We start from the raw sequence: 24191 nt of genomic DNA on the forward strand, positions 1-24191 counted from the left end.
AGGAACTCCACTCAGAATCCTACCCTGTACTTATTAGGACTCTTTGATTATGAAAAAGGGAGGACAAACGGGGGAAGAGAGTCTTGGTATCCTGTGGTGAGTAGAGAGCCCCTAAAGTCAGGTTACTATCCTCCCTGGGCCACCTTGCTTCTGGCTCGCTTGCCAAGTCCTGTCAGTTCTGAAGCCTTAGCTTGTCAATGCCCCCCTGATTCAGGGCCTGGTTTAAATATTTACAGAACTGGATACGTTGATTAAAGGAAGTGCTGAGGACAGGAACAGTGGTTGTTAATAAATCATGCCAGTGGCTGTTTTTCTTGTGAGAAGCTCCATGGGTCTGATAAGTAGTATACTCATGATTGATCACCTCGGGAGAAGAACCTGTGCTGACGTGGCAGTCCACATGGCCAGTGCAAGAAGAAGCCCCCTGAGGAATTGCAGGACTGGAGTTGCTCCCCGCCCCCCGGAATCTGACTTCAGTGGGGCTTGCTTTCCATTACCTGCAGTTCCCGAGAGGGCTGGTGTCTACAGCCTGACAATCAGGGAAAGCCTCTCCCTCTGTGTTGACATGTCAAGGGACATACATGCCAATAACACGGGCAGCCATCACTTATTGCCTGTATTGCCAAGCTTTGCATCCATTGGCCTGGGCCCAGGAAGCTCAGCCTTCCTAGAGAAGCCATCTGGCATCTGTAGACCCCACCCAGTGTACTCCGGAGGGCCCATCTATGCTGATTAGTCCCTGAGACTGTCAAGTTCTGCTGTCAGCTACCCTTCCCAGTATTCTAGAGGGAGGAAGAGAAGATGTCTGTCTGGTAGAATGAGCAACTATCAGAATCTGTTGTAACAAAGTATAAAGACAGATCTATAAATACAGCCCCAAAACAGTCCAGAGCCTCATGTCCCACTGAAGACACCTGAGGGGTCTATTCCATCTTCCGTGGAGTATGGAAGGTTCTAAACTCCTCCCTGTAGGTGACCTGAAAAGAAGAATTCAAGAGTGGACAGTGGAGATTAAGCCAACCCACTCATGACAGAGAATCCTCACTCACAGAGCCACCACCGCCTGCCGAGTCTTTAGTTAGACACATCAGGCAATCAAAACACAAAAATTCATGCATTAGATGTCTTAATCTTATTGAACTTGATTTTTAAAAAAAGCTTTGGAGGGCTGGAGAGATGGGTCAGTGGTTAAGAGCATTGCCTGCTCTTCCAAAGGTCCTGAGTTCAATTCCCAGCAACCACATGGTGGCTCACAACCATCTGTAAAGAGGTCTGGTGCCCTCTTCTGGCCTGTAGACATGCACACAGACAGAATATTGTATACATAATAAATAAATAAATATTTTTTAAAAAGCCTTGGAGATGTACACATTGACACGTAGAAAAGAAATCTCAGCAATCAAAGGGGCACACATACCCTCCTGTGGGCAAGGAAAGGGACGTAAGAAAAAAAGACCTTCAGACATGCGGGTCTCTCCATCATTGATGAATCAGGTGTCTCCTGTGCGTAGTTGATCAAGCAGGGAGTCCCACTTGATCAACCATCTAGAGGAAGGGAACTAATACTGTCCTTTGCACCTCCTGAGTTCTGGAGTGTGACTTCTCAAGGTGTGATCTGCAGCACTCTTGGTCATGAGGAAAGTGGTGTGCCAATCACAGCCATACACGATTTTGAGGAAGCCGTATATAAAGGCACTTGAAGTGCCAACAGCCATAGAAAAACCTCTTCTGTTATGAGGGCCCACTGCTGGCTGCTCAGACTCAGGAAACAAATTATCCACGTAAGCATTCAACTCCTATTCCCTTTATCATGGTTATCATCTCCATGGCTACCAGCTGATGCGCCAAGCACTTGGCAGGGCTTGATGATCACTCCTCCCCTGGGATAGTTTCTCCTCCTCCTCCTCCCACTTGCTCTGTAGCAGGCATTGTAAACCTATATAGTCTGGAGTTGCTGACCTGTAGACTGAAAAGAAATTCATAGTGCTGGCAGTGAGGTAAATCCAAGTGTTTGCCCAAAGTCTATATTTCTTCAACTAGACCCCATGGCATGATAGCTAATATCAATTATCAACTTCTAGACTCACCTTGGAGACAAATCTCATGTCTGTAATGGAGTGTCTGGACTGGGAAAACCCATTCTAAACATTGACAGAACCATTCCACTGACTAGAGCCCTAGAGCTTGAACATACAGGAAAAAGTAAGCCAAACCCCATCATCCGCCTCCTTCTGTCCCTGGAGTGCAGGTGCAATGTGACAGCTGCCTCATGCTACTGTTGCCTTGGCTTCTCTTGACTGTACCCTCAAACTGTATACTAAAGTAAAACTCTTCCTTCCCTAAGTTTCTTTTGCCAAAAACTGTGCCACAGCAACAAAAAATATAACTAATATAGAAACTTGGTACCAGGAGTGAGTCTGTAATACAAAAACTTGGTACCAGGAGTAGGGCTGTTGCTGTGATAAACTTTACCATGTGGATTTTAGGTGTTTGAACTAGAAAATCCCTAATGTGCTGTGAGAAGGGTTTGATGAGTCACTCTGGTGAGTGAGGGGAAGGACAGAATGCTGCGAGAATATGTTTTGGAGGAGAATAGGTCTTTTGGGAACTGAGCTGCAAGTCATTAAGAACATATTCTGGAAAACCATCTAGCTGCAATCTTCCCATAGCCTGAGAATGTCAGTGATGCTGAATGCAAAAGTGATGGACTGATTTGTGATTTGGTGAGGAAATTCTAGATAGTATAGCATGCAGAATGTGTCATGGCTACTACTCACTGCTCTTCCCTAGGTTTACAGCGAAAGACAACAAGTGGAGAGAAAACAAGTACAAAAAGATGTGCTGTTTGGCAATCAGGAGGGAGAAAAAGCAGGCAGAGAGAGCATGATATCCGCCATGATAGGAACTGAAAAAAAGTAGCTATAATTGTTGAAGAGATTATCACCATTAAAGAGGAATCTACATCTCTGTACAAGAACAATATGAAAGGTGCCCTAAGGATAAGAACCCATAGATCAGAGGCTTTGTTTTCTGAAAATCCAAATTAATTTCAGAGGAGAGCAGAAACTGAGAATGTCACTTGAGGGACGGTTCCATATGGCCGTTGAAGCCAGACAATGTATGCTGGGAGTCATAGTTTTTGCAGTGAGGCCTTGAGGGTCCATTGTGTGAAACTGTAAAGATAAAGTCTTGTTGAAGTGAGACTCAGGGTTTTGGAGATATTAGGGCCACAAGAGATCTTCCAAGGAAAAGTGCAAGTGCAGACTGGAGCTGGCCTGAGAGAGCTATGGCAGAGCTCGAGGTGAAATGCTTCCCATACTCTTTAGTCCCAGATGGTTTGTTTTGAGTCCCAGTGACGGACATGGAGCTGCACAATCTGATGTTTGTCCTGCTGTGTCTTGGTCTCGCTGTGGTCCAGTTGTTCCTTGCCATGTCCTCACACCCCTCTTTCAGGAATGTTTACTCTGTGCCGTTGTGCATTGGAAGTGTGCAACTTGTTTTGATGTTATAGGCGCTCACAGTTAAGAGATTTCCCGAGTCTCAGAAGATACTCTGTGCGTACACTTTGATGTATTAGAACTGTTGAAGATTTGTGGGGATGTTTGAAGTTGGACTGGATGCATTTTTTCACTATGGGATAGCCGTGAGCCTGTGATGATGAGGGGTGAAGATTACAGCTTTAACACAGTATCTTTGGTATCAGATCGACAAGTGGTGGACTTTTGATGGTTAATATTGATTGTCAGTTGACAAGATCCAGGAGCCCATAGATATCTGCCTGGCCAAGGGATGTTCTTTTAGTAATTCTTTTTGTAAAACTTAAGTCTGATTACCAGTGATAGTCTCTCTATTGATGTTATGTTACATGATCGAGAAATCAAGGAAAGAAAACAAATATCTGTGCAAACACATTTTTAACAAAATATGGCAGAAATATGTCAGTTATAAACCTGGCTGGCTTCTGGTCACATGGCCCTAGCTGGCGTTTATAACCACCTTTCTCTACTACCCATTCTGTATTTCCTCCATCTTCCGCAAGAACCTCAGCAGGCCTTGGCTCTTTTGCTGAAGGAGTGACCCATACCCTCATTCCTTAAATATCTGTGCCCTCTGCCATCTGCCCTGGATTAGGCTGTTGCAGTTTTCCATTGATTTTTAATAAAGCACAGGACATGGAAGCGCCAAGAGGTGGCCTAAAGGAGCTCCTTTACTCCAGACATAATCTTTCTTACCTCCATTGGAGAGAAACAATCCAATTTCTGCTTGGTAGTCTAGATTAACCGCCCCTCCTAACACTTATTCCTTTCTTAGCCTGTTGGCCTAAGGGCATCAGAATCTCAAAGTGGCCAAGGTAAAGACAGAGTTTCCAGTTCAATGGAATGTTATGTCTCCTGGCAGGAGTGCTCCCTGTTCTGGAACCAAAACTTCTAGGCCAGCAGAACTAAAGGTCACTAGGAAAAGTGGGTCACTAGAAGTGATTGTGAGTGGAACTATTCCCTTTTCCACCCCTAGATTCCTGCAGATGGGAGAAACAACATGCTATAACGGACGCTGATTCAAAGCATATACTCCCGAGCCCTGCCCTAGCCCTCCAGGCTACTGCCACATAACTGGCTGTAACTGCATCTTCTAAGGCCATTTCGTTTTTCTATCAGAGCAGCTGCTTCAGGACGGTAGAAACATGGTCAGACCGGTGGATCCTATTATCAAGGGCACGCTGCCACACTTCTCTGGCTGTGACTTGAGTTTCCTGATCCGAAGCAATACCATGTGGACTATCATGACTGTGGATAAGGATTCTATAAGTCCACAGGTGGTATGTGGCAGAAACATTACATGTAGGAAAGGCAAACCTATAACCAGACAGATCAATGTCTTTAAACAGTGATTAGGGTTAAGTGTGATTCTGTATCATGCAGCATAGGGCTAGGCCCGTCATCCAGATGGGAGCAGGATGCAGATCCATCTGAAATACAAATACAACATGTTCACCCCTGTGCCCGGTGCTGCTGGAAGACAGTGGTGGCTGTGTTGTGGGAAGGAGCAAGGCTGTGCTGCTCCCAATCACCCCTCCAATTTCTCTTTAGTTTCTCTGGAAAAGCACACTGTGTGGGGTCACCGTTCTCCCTTAGTGTAGGAGGTCAGCATAGGGGTGGCCGCATTCCTTGCTCAGTCAAAAGCATTGTTGTGACAAGGCTGGCAAGGTCAGTACCAATGGCCAAGAGGTGGCTCTTTTGAATTCAGTCTTAAAGGCTGCGTCGGACATCACCAGCAGCCAGAGCTAAGATCTGAATGGGAGAGAAACACAAAACAAAATGTCCGCGCTAGTAGAGTAGTGATGTGGAGGATAAGGACCTTTGGTCCCTGGGTAAGACTTATCCGTAAGGAATAAACCCAGAGAAGTGGAGACTTCTGGATCCCAATGGCAGAACGGAAACTCATGAAGGAAGGCTGTATACCTCCCTGCAAGTACATAAACCCATGCTGCTTCTGAAGTGTTCTGGCGTATGCCCCAGAAATCCAAGCGGAAAGTGGATCCAACTTGTCTTGCCGTTCTGGGCCCCAGGCCTTGGTCCTGGGGTAGCCTGGGATCCAGCGGGAAGCAGATGGGGCTGCAAGGCTGACCTAGGTCTCTCCACACTCACTGTGTGTTCTTGGCTTCCAGCTCGCTCCAAGAGCCTGGTGATGGGGGAACAGAACCGGAGCCCGGGGAGGCCCCTGGCCCCCCACAAGCTGGGTCCTGTACTCAAGGCCGGCTGGCTGAAGAAGCAGAGGAGCATCATGAAGAACTGGCAGCAGCGATGGTTCGTGCTGCGTGGTGATCAACTCTTCTATTACAAAGACAAAGATGAGAGCAAGCCCCAGGTAAGGCGTGAAGGTCCTGCGTCCCATGGGCATTGTGCCAGGACAGCGAGGTGGGGCGTGGGGGCTAAGCTTTGCATGTGAGTGCAAGCAAGGACAGTACTCAAGTTTGTCTTACCCCTGTGCACGCTCCCATATCACAGCTTGTTTTTCTAAAGCACACTCCCAAATTCTGAGATGAAAATGGTTCCTTTTCACATTGGCAGAGTACATCCCTGCCTAGCTTAAGAAGTGGCATTTCCCGTCTTCTGCTCAGCGGCTTAGCGCTTCCGACAAAGACATGTGTGCACATATTTCGTTCTCGTTATCCAGGAAAATGGGCTCCAGACAAATCTAACCTGACACTGAAATCTGAATCCCTGTGTGACTCGATGTCTGCAGTCTCTGCCTCAAATAGGGGTATTCCCTGTCCTACTGGGGACCTCCCCATTTGGGTGATCCACTCAGACCAGCCTCAGTTCACTCACAGGGAAGGAGGCCTGTGGACAACCTGGTTCAGGTTTAAGCATCCAGCATTCAGTGTGATAAGTCTGGCCCTTGGTTATAGAATTGCTGTGCAATTAGATTCCAGTATCATCCCTGTCCTGTAGGTAATATTGTTCTATTTTGCAAATACAACCTAAGTTGAAAAAAAAAAGAGTGACTGCCCCGAACCCTACAGGGAGCACACTAGATGGACTTCCAATCCATTTCAGACCCGCTGAACTCACAGCTTCGCTTTCCTCCTGTGTAAAACTGGACTGATGAGATCAGGAATTCCCAGTTTGGGCTAGAGCCGCCTTCATCCTGTTCACTGTAGTTTGCTCCACCCTCATGAGTTTTGTCCATTTGTGCTGTTACCTATGTGGCCATCTCCCTAAAGCAGTTCTAACTGTGTATGTATTTATTTTTATTGTAGAATTTGCATGGCATAGATGGCATCATAGTATCCATTGTTAAAGCATATAATTCAGTGGATTAAGCTCATTCGCTTTAGCGTGCAATACGTTTTCATTTTGAGTGCGGATATATTTCAGGAAGGCAAGGTAATGTAACTACCACAGAATAGAAACCATGAGTGGAGGTAACCATTAGAATACATGAGGTGAAGCCACCAAGTGACTGACTTGTAGCCAGCTCCTTCCATTACTGCAGGCTGTGGGATGAAGCCTACCTCTGCCCTGTTTCTATTCAAGCTAGTGTTGGGGACACGGAAAAGATACAAGCAAGCCAAACGGACACTTCTGACATTCTCAGACTGTTCAACACGGGTGTGACAGAACTTGGCAGCCTCCTGCACCCAAATTCACATCTTGCTTGCATGGACCATTTGGTCTTTCCCATGCTGCGGGACCACTGAGACATGCACGGTCTCCTGTATACCAAGGCCCTGTGACTTCTGGCTTTGAATGAAGGGGTCTGAGTGTTCTTTCCAACTTGGAGCATTGATGGGGGTATGGCTTGGCACATGTTATCATCCCTTCTGTATTCTTTCCCCAGGGAATATAGTAGCTGTCCCACACTATCTGCAGGGATAGTTCCAGAACCCTCCATCAGTGTTCAAATCCCTGTGTACAATGATTTATTTATTCACATGTAGCCTTTGTATGCCCTCCCACAAACTTGAAACCATCCCCAGGTTGCTTATAACACCTGGGGCAATCTAAACATAAGCAGTATTGTCTAGCAGTTCATGACAAGAAGACACAATTTGCCCATTTCAGTCTAGATACAACTAGAAATATTAATGATCCATAGAGGTTCAATGCATGGGGGCAGAGGCCATGGCTGCAGACTCCTGGCTTTACCTCTTGCAAGGATTAGATGGCTCCAGTCCTGCAGGCCCAGCTGTCTGCAGAGAACCCTGCTTTGGTGTCTGTGTGACCCGGCTGTGATGAGGCCATGCCCAATAAATGAAGCCGCTAGCTGCTCTTTACCAGAAGTTCACCGTTGTACACCGGACTCCTGTTGTCACCCCCTGCTCGACTCAACCTGCCTTGCTTCCTTTGGAAGTTGTTCATTGTGATGTCCGCATGATGCTAGGTGCTGGCAGCCCTGAGGTCCCCTCACTTGGGTGAAGATCCCTCTACTCCAGGCTCTCCCATGTGTTCCCTGCTGTATACCCTGTAATGGACCAGGCATCCCTACCTCCAATCAGATGGCTCTAGAGCACGTCTCTCCCAGATTTCCCATTGCTGCCGTCTATCCAGACCTTGACAGCTTCTAGTGAGAGCAGCTAATCAAACGATAGTAACCACATCCCCCATTCACTGGCCTGGATGCATAAGGGTATAGTAACCTTATACCCACCCCTGGTCAGTGCAGGTCCTTTATCTCCAGGGAGAATGGCACATCTGTGAAAGGAGCCAGCCTACCCCAACAGGTACCAGTCTCTGCTCGAGACTCCTCTTGTGACTTTCTGTGTCTGTTGACCCTTCCACGGTACTGGGACCTAACCGACGTTCCATAACCAACTCTGACTCCTGGAGCAGCCTTGTTGTACAAGTTCCTAATCGCAAGGCCACTATTAGTCCAATATGACATTTAGCTTCTACAGTGTGATCTCCAACTGCTGTCACAGTCAACCCACAGATCCCTATCTAATTTCATGAAGTATGTGTAATAGACTAATTCTCAGTATCTGGTTCCCATAAAATACGCCCTGCTCACTGTTCACAGTGACAGCCTGGCCCAGCAGTCGGTCCCTCTCCGTAGAGAGCCTGAGCCAGCTGTTGTAATTGTCAGGAAAGGGTACATCCAACCGCCTGTGATATTGCCCAGAGCTCAGATAAGCATCAGTCATAGCCCATGTCCTTGTTCCCTCGTTCCCTCTCAAAGCCTTTATCTCTTCTCCTTTGTCCCGCCTAGGCCAGGAGGGCCAGCCACTGATAGCACAGAGATGAGGCAGGTGGCTCGCATGAGTTCAGACATAAAAGGCCAAGCAGGGGTGCTTTCCAGAGCCCGACGTGTGCCCTCATCCCTCCAGCCTTCCCCAGAACATGCTCCCGGCTTTCTAGTCAGCAGACTCTGCACTTTCGCCAGGGAAGGGGTCCAGGACTGTATCATTTGTCTTTTTTGAGTTGTAATTTCAATTTCTGCTCGAAATGTTTTCTCATGGCATGAAGCTTCCTCATGCGCTTTGGTGTCTAGCTCTGTGCGTTTCCATTCCTTGGAGACTCACTTTAGTGATCTCAGGCCTTAACCTATGTGTCTCTTTGGCACTGAGCAGCGATGGACCAGAATGGAAATAGCAAGTACAAGACAGAAAAACTGTAGCGCCAGAGAAAGAGTCCAAAGCAAGCCATAGGACAGCAAGAGTAGGTGCTGACATTTTAGCACTCATAATAAACAAGAATAAACTAAAATTATCTGCTTCTTAAAAGACAGGAAGTTTGGGGAGATTGGACCTAAAAATGAGAAGCAAAAATAAGCAAAAGAATGGGGGGGAGGGGGGAGGACAGGCAGTGGTGGCGCACGCCTTAAATCCCAGCACTTGGGAGGCAGAGGCAGGCGGATATCTGTGAGTTTGAGGCTTGCTTGGTCTACAAGGTGAGTTCCAGGACAGCTAGGACTGTTACACAGAGAAATCCTGTCTTGAAGAGTAAAAACAAATGGGGGAAGTCTACACCAGGACCTTTGAACAAAAAAGGAAGCAGACTGAGCAGGGTCCCTGAAATCAGGACCTGAGGTGGGGGACACACACTTCAAAATTTCTTCCTAGTTATTGAAAAATGAAGTAAAATCCAACCTTCTAGGTAAGGGCAGCAGATTTAGAAAATCAAATTTGACTGCTTCAACTCCCTAACAAGTTACAACTATAGTCAGAGCTAAGACGAGGGAGACAGCCTCCGATGCTGGGCAGACTGGCCAGAGGCACCGGGTGTGTTTGACTGACCTGGATCCCAGGCAGGGCTGAGGGCTGCACAGGAGCCTGAGACTTTCAGAATAGGCCTGTCCCAACCGGCTGGAACTGGCAGCACTGGATGTAGACCAAGAGGAGCAAATACCAAGAGCCAAGGTTGAGAGTCAGCTTCAAAAGCTGTCAGAGGATTAGGGTGGCAGCTCAGTCCGGGGCTGTGATGACCTGAGCTCAATCCCCAGCACCCACATAGGAAGCAGGTGGGTCCCAGCATTTGCTAGGCAGCCAATGTAGCTGAATCAGGTCACCAGCTCCAGGTTCAGCGAGAGACTGTCTCAAAAAAAAATTCACTTCACACTTAGCTTTCAGGGCCTTCTGGTTAGGAGCAGCCTCCTCCCTGGTCCAGAGAGGAAAGTGAAGAACTTCCGGGGCTTGCGAGGACAGTGGCCCAGGTGGAACCCATCAAACTTCCAGGACTTTAGCCTCTTAGCAGTAAAGGCCAAGATGGCCAAAGAAACTCAGACGAAAACAGGAAGAGGGAGGAGGAGGAAAACGAGGAAGGCTGGGAGAAGGAGAAGGTGTCAGCCATAGAAACAGAAATGCCAGAGGGGAGAAGCTCCATATTTAAAATTCTTTACTAGGCCTGGTAGTATAGGCTTGAATTCCTAGCTGCTCTGGAAGCTAAGGCCAGTGTATCACAAGTTCAAGGCCAGCATGGGCAACGTAGTGAACCCCTTTTCAAGGGGATGCGGCTCAGAGGAGAAATACTAACCAGCCTGTGCCAGGCTCTGAGCTCAATCCCTAGCACATCCCAACAACAGAGAACTGTCCCTCACTTCCTTTGAGAAAGACTGCGAACCCGGAGGAGACAGAGAACAAAACCTTCCCTAGGAGGTCAGAAGTGAGACTTCCAACTTGGGACACCTAGAAGAGGAAAGAAATGACAAAAGCGTGACAGACAAACCATCTGATCAGGAGCTCTGGAGAGAGAAAAGGGAGAGGATGTGTCCTCAGTGGAATACTGCCTTGAGCCAGCTTCTCACTGCTGGATTGCGCTCAGGGTGGGGCTGATGAAGCAGACAGCGCTAGGGAGGTGAAGGAAGGGGGAAGAGCAGGAGGAGGCTAGAGGCACAGTCTCAGGTCTCAGCTGTGCTTGGAATCCTCCAGATAATGGCTAAAACACTGTGCCAAGATGCAGTAACGTAAACATGGTATTTGGGAAAAGAAAGAAAATCCCATTTAAGAGACTGAAAGTGCTGATCCTGACAGTGGCGGGGGAGGAATGAATTGCTGTCTTGTGGCAGGCATGGTGGAGAACTATTTTAATCCTTGAGTAACTTTGCTCTTAGAAGTCAGTGAAATAAAACTGAAATAATTAATACAGAGTTTGAAAATACAAATAAGCTAGATTGGTAAGGCTGGGGGCGGACCTGGGCTGGGAAGACAGTGGACCTGGGCTGGGAGGACTGAGGACCTGGATGTGAGCTGGGAGGACAAAGGACCTGGGCCGGAAGGGCTGAGGACCTGGGAGTGAGCTGGGAGGACTGAGAACCTGGGCTGGGAGGACTGAGGACCTGGGCTGGGAGGACAGTGGACCTGGGAATGAGCTGGGAGGACAGCAGACCTGGACTGGGAGGGAGCTGGGAGGACAACGGACCTGGGCTGGGAGGACAGTGGACCTGAGAGTGAGCTGGGAGGACAGCAGACCTGGGCTGGGAGGACAGTGGGCCTGGGAGGGAGCTGGGAGGACATCGGACCTGGGAATGGGAGGACAGTGGCCACTGAGATTTCTGTGTCATGTTATAATTTCTCACAGCGGTCTGTCCACTCACATCCACCTTTTTAATGACTTTTAACTTAACCAATTAGAGAAAACAATGAAAATCAAAGAAAAGAATGGAATAGAGCCACAGGCCTAAGTGATCTTCAGATAATTAGAAAGGGGTGGTAAGAGACTAGACACGTCACCGAGGCCACCAAGGACCACCGAGTCACACGATGGGCTCTGAAGAGCAGGTTTTGACCTAATGTTGGTGCTCAGAAGTAGCCATGGACAGTGTGGGGGGGGGGGGAGCCTACCTCAGGGAGAGCCAGGAGGCCAGAGCATGAGGTTAGTCACACAGAGAACAGAAGCAGCAGCTATTAGCCAGAAATTGGATATGGCTCGACCTGGGAGCAGGGCCTTCATTCTGTCCCTGTGTTGGGGAATCCACTGTGGTTGAGGACTTCACACTCCATCACCGGGGAAGTCATTCTCATCATCATAGGCGGGAACTGGAGGGTACAGACAGGAGATGGGGGCAGGGCAGGAAGCCCCGCTTGCCCTGGAGAGAGGGCCCGTGGGTACTGGAAATAGCAGGGCAGAGTGTGGGAGGGTGTGGCATTTGAGGGGCACCAGCGTGGCTCAGGCAGCTGCAGGTTCTGGTCGGGACATCTGGGAAGCCATTTTCAAGCAGGCTGGGTTTCCGTTTTTGCCTTATTGTTTGTTTTCTTTCCTCTTTTCCAGGATAATAAGTGGCAGGAGGCTGAGCAGTAAGGAGCAGTAGAAAATTGATTTAAAGTTTGATTTAATTTAGCACAAAAGCCTGGAGTTGAGAGAAGACAAGATGGATGGGAAACAGGGGCTCTAGTGGGAGTGAGCTTTAACACAGTCAGAAATCTTTAAGGACACTAATAAGACAAAACATGCCAAAATGAAACAAAACTCCCACAATGAGCAAACAAGGGGTTCATTTTGTGTTGCCAGCGCCATGGAGCCTGCCCTGGAGTGTGGCTGGTATTCCCAATGGTACTCCTTTGGAGAAAATTCATTTTCCCTTTCCTAGAAGTATCAGTTACGAATAGCTTCTTGTCCTGTGTCCACTTTCTCCTCTCAGAGCTGGAACCTCCTCTGGCTTGAGCCTGCTCAGGGCCTGTGTGTGCGGCCACAGTCTCCGTGCCACAAACTCATTTTAAAAGACACAAAAAAAAATCTTAATATTGCAATATTAATTATGTGTTAGGTATAGTAAACTAAGTATATTATTCAATTGGAGTAAGAAATATTTACGAAACAGGGAACCTTATGTGGGGGTTGGGATGGTCATCCAATTCCATAGCTTGAAAGTCATAAGGAATTTCCAATATATAACCAGTGCCCCATTTCCCTGGGGCCAACATTGACCAAGCTTTGCAACACAAAGCCATTGGGAACCCCTCCCTCCCACCTCACCTCAAACACGGGAACATTTCAAATTCAGGTGAGGGATGTGGGGGCATGGCATCTTGCCTAGGCTGACGGGTGCCCCAAAAGCATCTAAAAGCCGGAACAACTTCAGTGAGAACTGGGCTTGGCAGAGAGAGACCTTTCATCTCAGCCAAAGTCATCCACAGCGGGAGCCAGGGAGGGAGCACTTTGCTACCTGACTTGAAGCCAGTTTATACACAACTAGCTTTCTTATGAAGGCTAGGACCACCTGCTGGGACCACCATGGGTTGGGTCCTCCTCCATCAGTTAACAGTCAAGACAGTCCCCCCACCCAGACATGCTTACAGACCAGTCTGATCTAGACAGTTGCTCAGCTAAGAATCTTGTGGCTCTAGGTTGTAGGTTCTAGAAACACTCTATTTTCTTGGAGTTGTAGCCCCAGTACTTTCCTCCTTGCTCTACGTGACATCAGTTTTCCCATCTGGCTAGAAGAGGATCTGCACATTTTGCATGTCTTGGAAAGTGGGCATAATCATTTCTTAACTGTTGTGGTTATTCACTGGTGTAGAACAAAGAACCCTGAAACTTAGTGGCCTAGAAAGAGGGAATTATGTTTCTGCAGCAGGGCTCAGGAAAGTTTTGCTCCACAGAGCGTGCTATAGGGTCATTCACACAGCTGCATAGCAGGCAGCTGCCTGGGGCAGAAGGTCAGGACTGGCGAGAGAGCTCAGTGGTTAAGTAAGGTTGCCGCTACAGCAAAAGTCTGGAGCGTGGTTCCTAGCACACACATGGGGCAGCGAACAGCCACCTGTAACTCCAGCTCCAGACTATCAGACACCGTCATCTGACTCCGAGGGTGTCTGCACACGTGGCATGCATCCACATCCACAGTCACATTCTTTTTCTTTGTTTTTCAAGACAGGGTTTCTCTGTAACTTTGGTGCCTGTCCTGGAGCTCACTCTGTAGACCAGGCTGACCTCAAACTCCCAGAGATTCACTTGTCTCTGCCTCCCGAGTGCTAGAATTAAAGGCATGCACCATTACCACCCAACTCACATTTTTAAAAAGTCAAGTGAAGAGTCAAGGGTTTGAATTAGTTGAAAGTTCAGAAGAAACTAATAGTGAGATATAGTTGTGAAAATCTAATGAGGGCCCAGTCATATTACAAATACATACAAATTGTCACAGGAGAGCAGAATCCCTGATGAGCTTGGCCATGGTCAAACAAGGTTCATCTGGAGAAAGGTAGTCCCTCAAGCCCTGCATGTTCAGCATGACAGGAACAGGGATCCTGGAAGATGAGGAGCTTGAACTTCCACAGATCAGAGAAACAACTCAGTACATTGCCTGGGGCAAGGAAGTCTTGGAAAGAGTGCTCTATAAGACATTCATTCTCACAGGAAAACAGGAGCAGACCTGGTGGGCATGACCACTCCGCTCCTTTGTGTGGCTTATTGGAGCAGGTGAGCACCAGTCTCTGGGGCTGATGAAGTGGGGAGGTTTAAACAGAGATGGTCTCCAAGGGCCTTTCCGACTCTCAAAGCCAAAAGGGATGAAGACCTGGATTCAGCTAAACTAGTACAGTTTTCCAAAGCCACATCCGATTTGAGTCAAAACTGGGACCAGAGGAAAAGCTGGTGAGCTCGGGATCTGTCCAGGGCAGGCACTTTTTCCCAGAGTTCCAGTTGTGGGTGACATCCTGGTCTTCAGCTGCCATCTTGTATACAGCATCTGGACCCTGGGCTCTATGGTAGGCCTGATGAGAGAGAGTATCAGAGGAGACAGAGTTGATAGTGGACACCGTGGGGGCCTTGGAGCTGGCAGTTCCCACAAGTAGTATTTGGCAGTGAACATGACCTTAAGCTAATTGGCTGTCAGTAGGTATCTGTTAGCATGTCAGAGAAAAATTAAACTGTGGATTTTTCCTCATTTAAAATGCCCTTGGAGACAACTTCAAATGTCTCTTTTGTAAAGAATTGCTAGACTCTTATAAAAAGAGAAGTATCAGTTATTTAGGTCTAAATCTGAGAATTTATGGTTTTTATGAGAGTCTTCTAAGTTTCCAGCCATTTAAGAACCATAAATCCTGCTGTCTATACATATCAAAAGCTGAGTTCTAGTCAAGCAAGTTAAATCAAAAAAAAGCTGTATTTACTAAATTCAAATTGGCAACCACAGCAGCTCACTTTTAAACAAATTTTCATTAGAACAAATTTCCCCTGCCATGTCAAGAAAAAGACATAAATGAAGTTGCTTTAAGACCTGTCTTGGCCAGGCAGTGACGGTGCACGACTTTAATCCCAGAACACAGGAGGCAGAGGCAGGTGGATCTCTGTGAGTTTGAGGCCAACCTGGTCTACTGAATGAGATCCAGGACAACCAGGGCTAAACAAAACAGTGAGACCCTGTCTTGAAAACAAACAAATAAATAATCAAATAACTTTTCTTGCACCTTCCTGAATCTCTGGAGGCAGTAGTGGAATTAGCTGGTAACATATTATAATTATAATAATGATAATTACTATCATCAATAATTATATGCGAATATGCTGCCCCTCCTATAGGAAAGGAACTGTCACTTCTTGACCACTTTATTTTCTAAAACTGACCTCTGTGAATGCTGAGTGGTGTCACATGGCTGAGGCAAGTAGGAGCAGGGGACTAGGAGTTCAAGGCTGCATAACGAGACCTCTCCAACAAAACTAATCCCCAACTTTTGTGTTTCCTCCAGCGTCCCTGGTCATTCATAAAAACGAAGTGCCCTCCTTTTGATCTGCTAATTTAATTCAGCATGGAGCTTCCAGTGCCTCTCACAGCAGATCAATCCTTTGGCTTTAAGTTGAACCCAGCTGATTTACGGTAATAGCTGGAAGGCTGTCTGGTAAATCATGGGCTTTGTCATTTACTGGGCAGAAAAGTGAATTGGATGGCGTTGGGGCCACAGAAAGGATACCTTGCTCGTTGTTTAGCTGAGCTTGACTCACGCTGCATTAGTGTTTAGCCATTCTTTAAGGCATTGGTAGACTACTGATCAGCATAATTTAGGTGATTGGAGATGGCTTCTGTCAAGCTGATGCCTTCTCTGGGCTGCCAAGAAAAATAGGTATATTTCCCAAAGAGTGTGCAGTGTTTGCAAAAGTTAAAGAAGACTTCAATCTGCCCCCACAAATGGCAGCGGGTGCTCTTGGCTGCAGCGAACTCATCAAGTCAGGGTGGCACAGCTGGGGACAATTGTAAAGGTATTTATACTGTGTGTCTCCAGTTAGCGGACAGCCTGTCCGCTGATAGTGTAGCGGCCTCCCTCTCAGCAGCCCAATATACCCCAGGGCATCAGCATTGCTGCTGGATTCCACAAACTCTGTGGGATGGGACCATTTCCAACCAAGGGAGGGTGTGTCCCCATGGGTGCCTCGTGGTGAGAGACCAAAGCAAGACAGCATCACCAAGAGCTTCCAGCTCTGGTACCAAATCCACAGTCTAGCCTCTCAGAAATAAGTGCAGAGTACAGGGGCAGAAATTAACACGTATGTCCACCTGAGTCCTACATCAGAGAAAATTCTGGAAAGCTATAGATGGCCAGCAAAGAGCCTCTCAGTTCCAGAGAAGCCCAGAGCTGATGCCATTTCATGGTTGAGGCCATTATTAAGGAAGGGTTACTAGAGCCCAGCTACTGCGCATGTCAGTCAACCTAAGAACCAAGACAGCCACTGAGTTGCTCACAGGGAGTGTTCCGCTCGGTTTCTGTCAACTCAACATAAGCCTAGATATCTGGGAAATGGGAATGTTAATTGAGAAAATGCATCCATAAGACTAACCTGTAAGCAGTCTTCTGGGTGTAGCTGTGACTAGTGCTTGGTGTGCGAGGGCCCAGCTCACTGTGGGTATAGTACCACCCTGGGCAGGTGGTCCTGAGGTGTGTAAGGAAACAGGCTGAGGAAGCCATAGCAAACCAGTAAGCAATGTTCCTCCATAGGCTCTCAGCTTCAGTTTCTAATTCCAGGTTTCTGACTGGAGTCCCAGCCCTGACTTCCTTCAGTGATGGGCTCAAGTGGAAGTGTGAGAGAAATAAATCCTCTCCTCCCCAAGCTGCTTTTGGTCATGGTGTTTCATCACAGCAATAGAAACCCTAACTAAGATGGGAGGGCAGAGTACCCCATGGCTATGCTAGAAGAAGACACTAGTCACACGCTGCCTGGAGCTTGAGAGTTCATCCAGCTATTTAATTTAATCCCAGCACTTACTTGGAAGGCAGAGGCAAGGCAGGCAGATCTCTTCAGTTTGAGGCCAGCCTTATCTATAGTGAGTTCCAGGACAGCCAGGGCTACACAGAGAAACCCTGACTTGAAAAACAAAAGAAAATACAAAAATATATATGTATGTATGTATGTATGTATAATTATGTATATATGTATTATAATTTTGTGTGTGTGTATATATATATACATATATATATATATTAAAATGTTTATTTCTGGAATGTTCCACTTCGTACTTCCAGACTATGATTGACCAAATGTAACTGAAACTGCAGAAAATGAAATGGAATAAGAAGGAATTTTTGTTTTTTTAAGAAGCTTTACCAATATGGAAATTAATATTTAATAGTGCTACTGTTCAAATTTTGTGTGTGTGTGTGTATGTGTATGCGCGTGTGTGCATGCGCGTTTGTATGTGCATGTGTGGGGGTAAGTAGTTCAAGACAACATCAATATTTATTTTCTCAAAATAGTATCTCTTTAGTTAAAATAACCAACACTGATGTCCTCTGAGATCGTCTTGATAAACATACCAAAAGTTTACCTTTTAATGGAGCAACATCAGCTGTGGTTGAGGCTTAGGCTTCAGCTGTCTCTGTGGCCTCCCAGGTTGACCCAGCAGGGAAGGAAGAGAGAGAAAGAGGTCACGGTCATGTTTGAAAGGGTGCTTGATGTTGAAGTGGACACCACTGCCTTCCAGGTCCACTAACCTCATCTCACTGGGTATTCCCACCCTCAGACCTCTCAAAAACTATAATAGATAGAGATTTCATGGCTCTAGACCCTTCTCCAAGCCTATTACAAAATAGCATGCCCTTTTGCCTCTCCCCCTCCTGCTGGGCAGGCTAAACACTAGAGAGTTTAGGCAATACCTGGTTTAGCATTCCACAACACTAGCCACATAGCACCCTGGGACCCAACTCAGCACTCTAACTCAAGCTGCCCCAAAGGGCTATAGGTCCATACAGACTCTTCCCAACATGCAACAGCATCTTAGCTCACAAACATGGCAATAGGCCAAGGAAGGAGGAGGAACTCCCAGGGTGCTGTTGGGGTCATTGGTACAGCTCATTCACAGCCAATAGAATACCCCTATCTGCAGGGAATTTTTCAGAGTGCCTTGGGGTGAATCAGGGCACACAATTTGAGGGGTCTAGCTTAGAGTTCAGCCTCTTAGCTGTCACATAACTAATTGCACAACAAGCCAGGACCTCCCCACCTTGGGAAGGGCACCTCCTGGGGACTTTGGAGAAACTGTTATTTGTGATCTGAGGGCCTTCTCTACCCATGTCTCATGCCTAGACTCATCCTTTATTCTCAGCCGAATTTTCCAGGGGTTCAGAACTGGGCTGGAAATGATCAGCTGGGGAATTATAAGGTATGGGGAACCCCACAGAAGAGTCTGTTCTTGGGACCCTGATCCTAAGGAACACTCCAACCTAGGTCTAAGATTTTTCTGGATAAAACCAAAGAAGCCCCAAGACATCGTGTGGAATACAGTGTTCCCTGGACCGGTTCTGGTACGCAGGTGGGAGAACACCCGGAGTCCAGGGGAAATCTGAACTGTCAAGACAGTGTCTTAGCAAAGACAGACAACTGACTTGCCCCCCACTCCTCAGGGAGTGCCCCCTCTCCTCAGGGATGGGAGAAACACTCATTCGTCTCTGTCCTTTGCCCGGGTCTCTGTCTTGTGGAGGGTGATGGCTCCTGGCCATGGACCTGGATGATAAGGAGGGAGGGAGGCTGCTTCCCCACTTGGCAATGAGATTCCTTCATGTTTGGATTATTTATGTCGAGTTCGGAGAGATCTGGTTCCTGGCTAGGTGTCAGATGGCTGAAACTTTTGAAGATGGATCTGAGGCTCCATCAGAATTACCCCAGATAAGGAACCTGAGCGATTGCTCTCAAAAACCAGCCTGCAGTTCTGCAAGACTCCGCCTGTGAGGAGCTTATCTTCCACCTTCATTACAGGGACTTCACACAGTCACGGTGAGAAATGAAGACTTCCCAGAGAGCCTCCCTTTGCTAAGTTTAGCTAAGTTAGGATCACAAAGGCTTCAACACTAGGGCAAACCCAGGATCCAGGGAAGTGGAGGAGCTGCAGACACCCCAGGCTCGGCAGGGAGTCCCTACAGTATCATAAACTCTAGAGAAGGACCCTATCCTGTCACCTCAGACTCCCCAAATCTGTGTCCTACCTTATTTCATGACACATGAAGTATGGTAATGGGGGACCCACAGAAATATTTTCAGGTCTAAAGGTCAGAAAATCAGGCCTGAGCCCATGAAGTCGTCTTTTTAAGACCAATGCTACTACATTACAAAAACCAGAACTTTTTCTACAAATTATTTTTGTTATGTGTGTGGGGTGTTTTGCCCGCATAGGTGTCTGTGTGGTGCATGTGTGCATTGATGACAGAGACCTGAAGAGCTGGTTGGAAACTCCCTGGAACTGGGGTCATAGATAGTTGTGAGACACCAGTATGGGTGCTAGGAGTCAAACCTTCATCCTTTGGGAGAGCAGCCAGGGCTCTTAGCTGCTGGGCCATCTCCACATCTCTCCTGTGATGGTTCTTAAGCATTCGTGTGTGTGCATATATTCTGCATCCTACAACATTCAATCGTAAGCAGACTTGACCGCGTAGCTCTCACTAATCACAACAGTCCTCTCTCCAGGTGCTGGGCCTGGAGACGCCCAAGAGTTGGCTCAGGAAATCCTCATATAGCCCCACATTACTGAGGAGGAAACTAAGACTCTGGGTGATACAGGCATCCCCTGAAGGCCCAGTGTGACCTCCAAGCCACAATGATAAAATTGTTCAATACTGTCTTTTTTTTTTTTTTTTTGAGAGGTCCTGGGTACCTACGTAGCCCGACTCCAACCCAGGTCCTCTGAGTACCCCATCCCATCAGAGGCAACTAGAGGAAAATGCCTCTCCAACATTCCACAGAGAGGGAAACACTAGGGAAAGCAAACTTAGCCCCAGTACCTAATATCAGTAAACAGTGGGCCAGGACTGAGACCTGACCTCTCTAAGGATAAAACCTTGGGGGTTTCCATGTGAGTCCCATCACAGATGTGACATTTGTCTGTCTTTCACGAGTTAGGTCCTGGGTGTGACATTTGACTAGAGACAGGCAAGCAGAGCTCTGCCGCTGTGCACACTCTGGCCGAAGGATTTTAGTCTGAGGGGAGTTGAGAGGCCTGCCCCACTAAATGCTCGCAGATGACGAGGCTATCAGTCTCTGTATGGGAGTGACGGATGGACATTCTGACTGCAGAAGGGTTGAGCAGGCTGGCCTGATCCTGACATGAAGGGGGATGTGCGGGGAATGGGTGATGGGTGATGGGAGGAGACACATGCCAACAGCCCATTCCTCAGGCCTGAGCAGCCCTTCAATTATCTAACTGCCTTTTTTTGAACTTTAATATTATTTTAATGTTCTTATCTGGGCGCAAACATTACAGGGTAGAACGCGAAAAGGGCCTCACCGTTCCCCCCCCTCAACGTGTAGGAATTCTGTGCCCTCCCTGAACACAGTTGGCCTCCATATTTGAAGACTGTGCGTGTTTGCCTGACTGCAGACTAACAACATTGGAGCAGACAAGTCTCTATGCCTGTATGAACATGTGGAGCCTTTTTTTCTTTGTTTTCTTTTCTCCAAACAGTATTATGTCAACTGTTTACCTAGCATCTTCGCTGTGCTGGGTTTTATAAGGAGTCTTGAGACAGTTTAGTATGTACTGGAGGATATATCTATGTTTTGCAAATCCTACAGTGTGAGCATCCGTTCACATTGTATCTGTGGGGGCCCTCACGCGCCTTTCCTAAAGTCACTGATCCCACTCTGGAGGGCTCCACACTTTTAATCACTTCCCAGAGGCCCGCACTTCTTAGTTTTGATATTTGAGATATTCCGACATAGAAATTTGGGGGAGACTCAACACTCAAACCTTGGTTACTATGCTATGGATTTCTTTTTAAGATTTATTTATTTATTATGTAGACAGTGTTCTGTCTGCATGTGTGCCTACAGGCCAGAAGGGCAGTACCAGATCTCATTACAGATGGTTGTGAGCCATCTTTAGCCTATATTTCTGTTGAGTTGCCTTTTAGTTTTGGTTTATTTATGCCAACATATCAAAATGCTTTTATTTCATTGTGATAGCATATAAAATTATTGGGGTATTTTACATTCTTCATGCTGCCTTTGAAATCGCATTACTGTGTTTTTCAATTTATACACCAGACTTTAATCAAAGCTACTTGGTTTGCGGGGAGTATGGGTGTGGCTGGGTAGTTGAATACTTGCACAGCATTCTGGTGCCAGAGGCCCTGGGTTTAAGGCCCAGTGTCACAAGAAAAGGAAAAAAGGAAAGTACTTGAGCTACCGTTAGATTTTATACAATACATACCTGAAGTTGAGTCACAGACCAGTGGTCCAAACAGATGGCTCCCCGCAAAATGTATCTGTGAGCCAGGCGATGGTGGCGCACGCCTTTAATCCCAGCACTCGGGAGGCAGAGGCAGGCGGATCTCTGTGAGTTCGAGGCCAGCCTGGTCTACAAGAGCTAGTTTCAGGACAGGAACCAAAAAGCTACGGAGAAACCCTGTCTCGAAAATCAAAAAAAAAAATGTATCTGTGATAATCACCTAAATGAATGAACATGTTCTGTCCCATGAAGAGGGTCAGGAGAGCTGCGGATATATTAATGCTGCAGTGTGTGTGTGTTAACACAGACTCCACTTGGAGGCTAAAGGGGTGTCCTCCTCTGTCACTTTCCACCTACATGTGTGTGCAGAGGTTGACAGTGAGGTCTCCCTCAATTGCTATCACCTTGCTTTTTGACACGTGGTCTCTCCCTAAACCTGAGCTTGGCAATTCAGATAAAATGGCGGACCATCAAGCCCCAGGGCTCTTCCTGTGTCTACTGCCCCAGCGCTGGGATTGCAGGCATGCATTACCATGCTTGGTTTTTCTAAATGGGTTCAAACATGCACAGCAAGCGCTTTGCCAAACAAACCACCTCTCTAGCCACATTACCATTATCTTAACATTTCATTGTGGAGGCCTTTAGTCTCTTGGCTAGGTTTACTCCTAGGTATTTGTCATTTTTATTTGAGGAGCTCATATATGAACACAGTGTATTTGTATTTATTTTATGGTTGTTTGGTTTTTGGAGATGGTTTCTCTGAATAACCTTGGCTGTACTAGAACTCACTCTCTAGACCAGGCCAACCTTTGCCTCCCAAGTGTTGGGATTAAAGGGATGTGCTACCACTGCTTGGCTCTTGTATTTACATTTTTAAGCTATGGCTGAATGGTATGGTTTTATTTTAATTTCTCAGCAAGTTTATTACTTGTTTGTAGAAAAGTAACTGATTCTGTATGCTGTGTTTCCTGCACCTTTCCCATGAGTCTTTATTAGATCAGTAAATTTTCTGGAAGCAGAGAGCCAAATCAACAAGTTATCCTCTGAGCTCTCCACACAATAAATACATGTATAAAAATAAAATAATAACAGACAGGCAGTGGTGGCACATGCCTTTAATCCCAGCACTTGGGAGGCAGAGTCAGGTGGGTCTCTGTGAGTTCAAGGCCAGCCTGGTCTACAGAGCAAGTTTCTGGACAGCCAGGGCTACACAGAGAAACCTTGTCTCAAACAACCGAAAAAAAATGTCTAGAGACTGGGTACCTTTCTCATTTTTATCAAATACTATTTTCCTGCCAACTGATTGTCTCTGTTTCTTTCAGTCTTTATATATCTTTTAAAATTTATTTTTATTTTATATGTATTGGTATTTTGCCTGTATGTATGAGGTGTCAGATCCCTGGAACTGGAGTTACAGAGAGTTGTGAGCTGCCATATGGGTGCTGGAAATTGAATCCGGGTCCTGTGGAAGAGCCGCCAGTGCTCTTAACCACTGAGCCATCTCTCCATCCCTGTGACTTTGTATATTTTTAAAGGGTTTTATTTAACCAACACTTTTGAAGGTCATTTCCACTATATTTAGAATGTGAGGTTGGTTGCATTGTTGTTGTTGCTTTACTGTAGTTGCGCATGTACAGAAATACACATTGCTAGGCTGGCTTCTCACTTGCACTGTTCTGGTGAGAAGTCTACTGTCATCCTCCTTCTTGTCCCTCTGAACAAACAATGTCATTTTCTACTGGCTCCTGTTAGTGGTTCCTTTTCATAATTGTCTTTGAGCCTTTTGATTTCAGTTCCGTTTGTTTCTTATACTTGAGGCTTATTGGAGTCCATGAATCTGAGGGTTTGTTTCTGACCATTTCTCTAAACATTTTTCAGTCTTCCCCCTTCTGTAAAGGTGATTACATAATCTGATCTTGTGAAATCGACCTACATCTCGCTAACACGCTGCCTTACGTGCTTTGTGGTTTAAAGACAGATCTTATGTAACCCAGGCTGGCCTGGGTCGCGGGTGACCTTGACTTTCTAACCTTCTTGCCTTCACCTCCAAAGGGCTGTCATTACAGGCAAGCACCATCACAGTTAGTGTTAAGAAGTGATGCTAACTTAGCCTCGAGGGTCAAACCGAGGGCCTTGATCACGCCAGGCAAGCATTCTGTCAACTCAGTTTAATTCCCAGCCCTTCTACCCATTTTTAAAAATTATCTTTTCTCTCTGGAAACTGGAAAGATGGCTCAGAGGTTAAGAGCACTGGCTTCTCTCCCAGAGGTCCTGAGTTCAATTCCCAGCAACCAATTGGTGGCTCACAGCCATGTAGAATGAGTTCTGGTGCCTTCTTCTGGCCTGCAGGCATTCACGGAGGCAGAACACTGTATACATAATAAATAAACAAATTTTTTTTTAATTATCTTTTCTCCGGGTTCCTGTTTCCAAGCTCTCTAAGTATGTTTTCCTCTGGAGAGCTGAATTATGGATAATCCTCCCAGCTGGGTCTGTCACTCACACACCCCTTTGTGCCTCGGGAGGCTGGGTGTGTTTTACAGCTTTCCTTGAGTATGCCAACTTGAAAACCTACCTCTGGTCTTCTTCAAGCTTTCAGGTTTCTGGACTTA

The 24191-nt window shown here is 46.7% G+C and overlaps 1 protein-coding gene across 5 annotated transcripts in view; it reads left to right on the forward strand.

Annotated features, from left to right (window-relative positions):
* Arhgap22 (Rho GTPase activating protein 22) overlaps positions 1-24191 on the forward strand; it is a 152908-nt gene that overhangs the window by 52074 nt on the left and 76643 nt on the right. For all 5 annotated transcript variants that reach the window (XR_005975425.1, XM_041662614.1, XM_041662617.1 and 2 more), the window contains one exon: positions 5666-5865. Coding sequence is in view for 4 of the 5 variants with exons in the window: in XM_041662614.1 (XP_041518548.1) it covers positions 5666-5865 (200 nt within the window). In the remaining variant the exon portion in view is untranslated. The remainder of the gene's footprint in view (positions 1-5665; positions 5866-24191) is intronic.

Source organism: Microtus oregoni, unplaced genomic scaffold, assembly GCF_018167655.1.
Source record: "Microtus oregoni isolate MIOR12 unplaced genomic scaffold, Mior012 000013F_ref0000133, whole genome shotgun sequence".
Lineage (NCBI taxonomy): Eukaryota > Metazoa > Chordata > Mammalia > Rodentia > Cricetidae > Microtus > Microtus oregoni.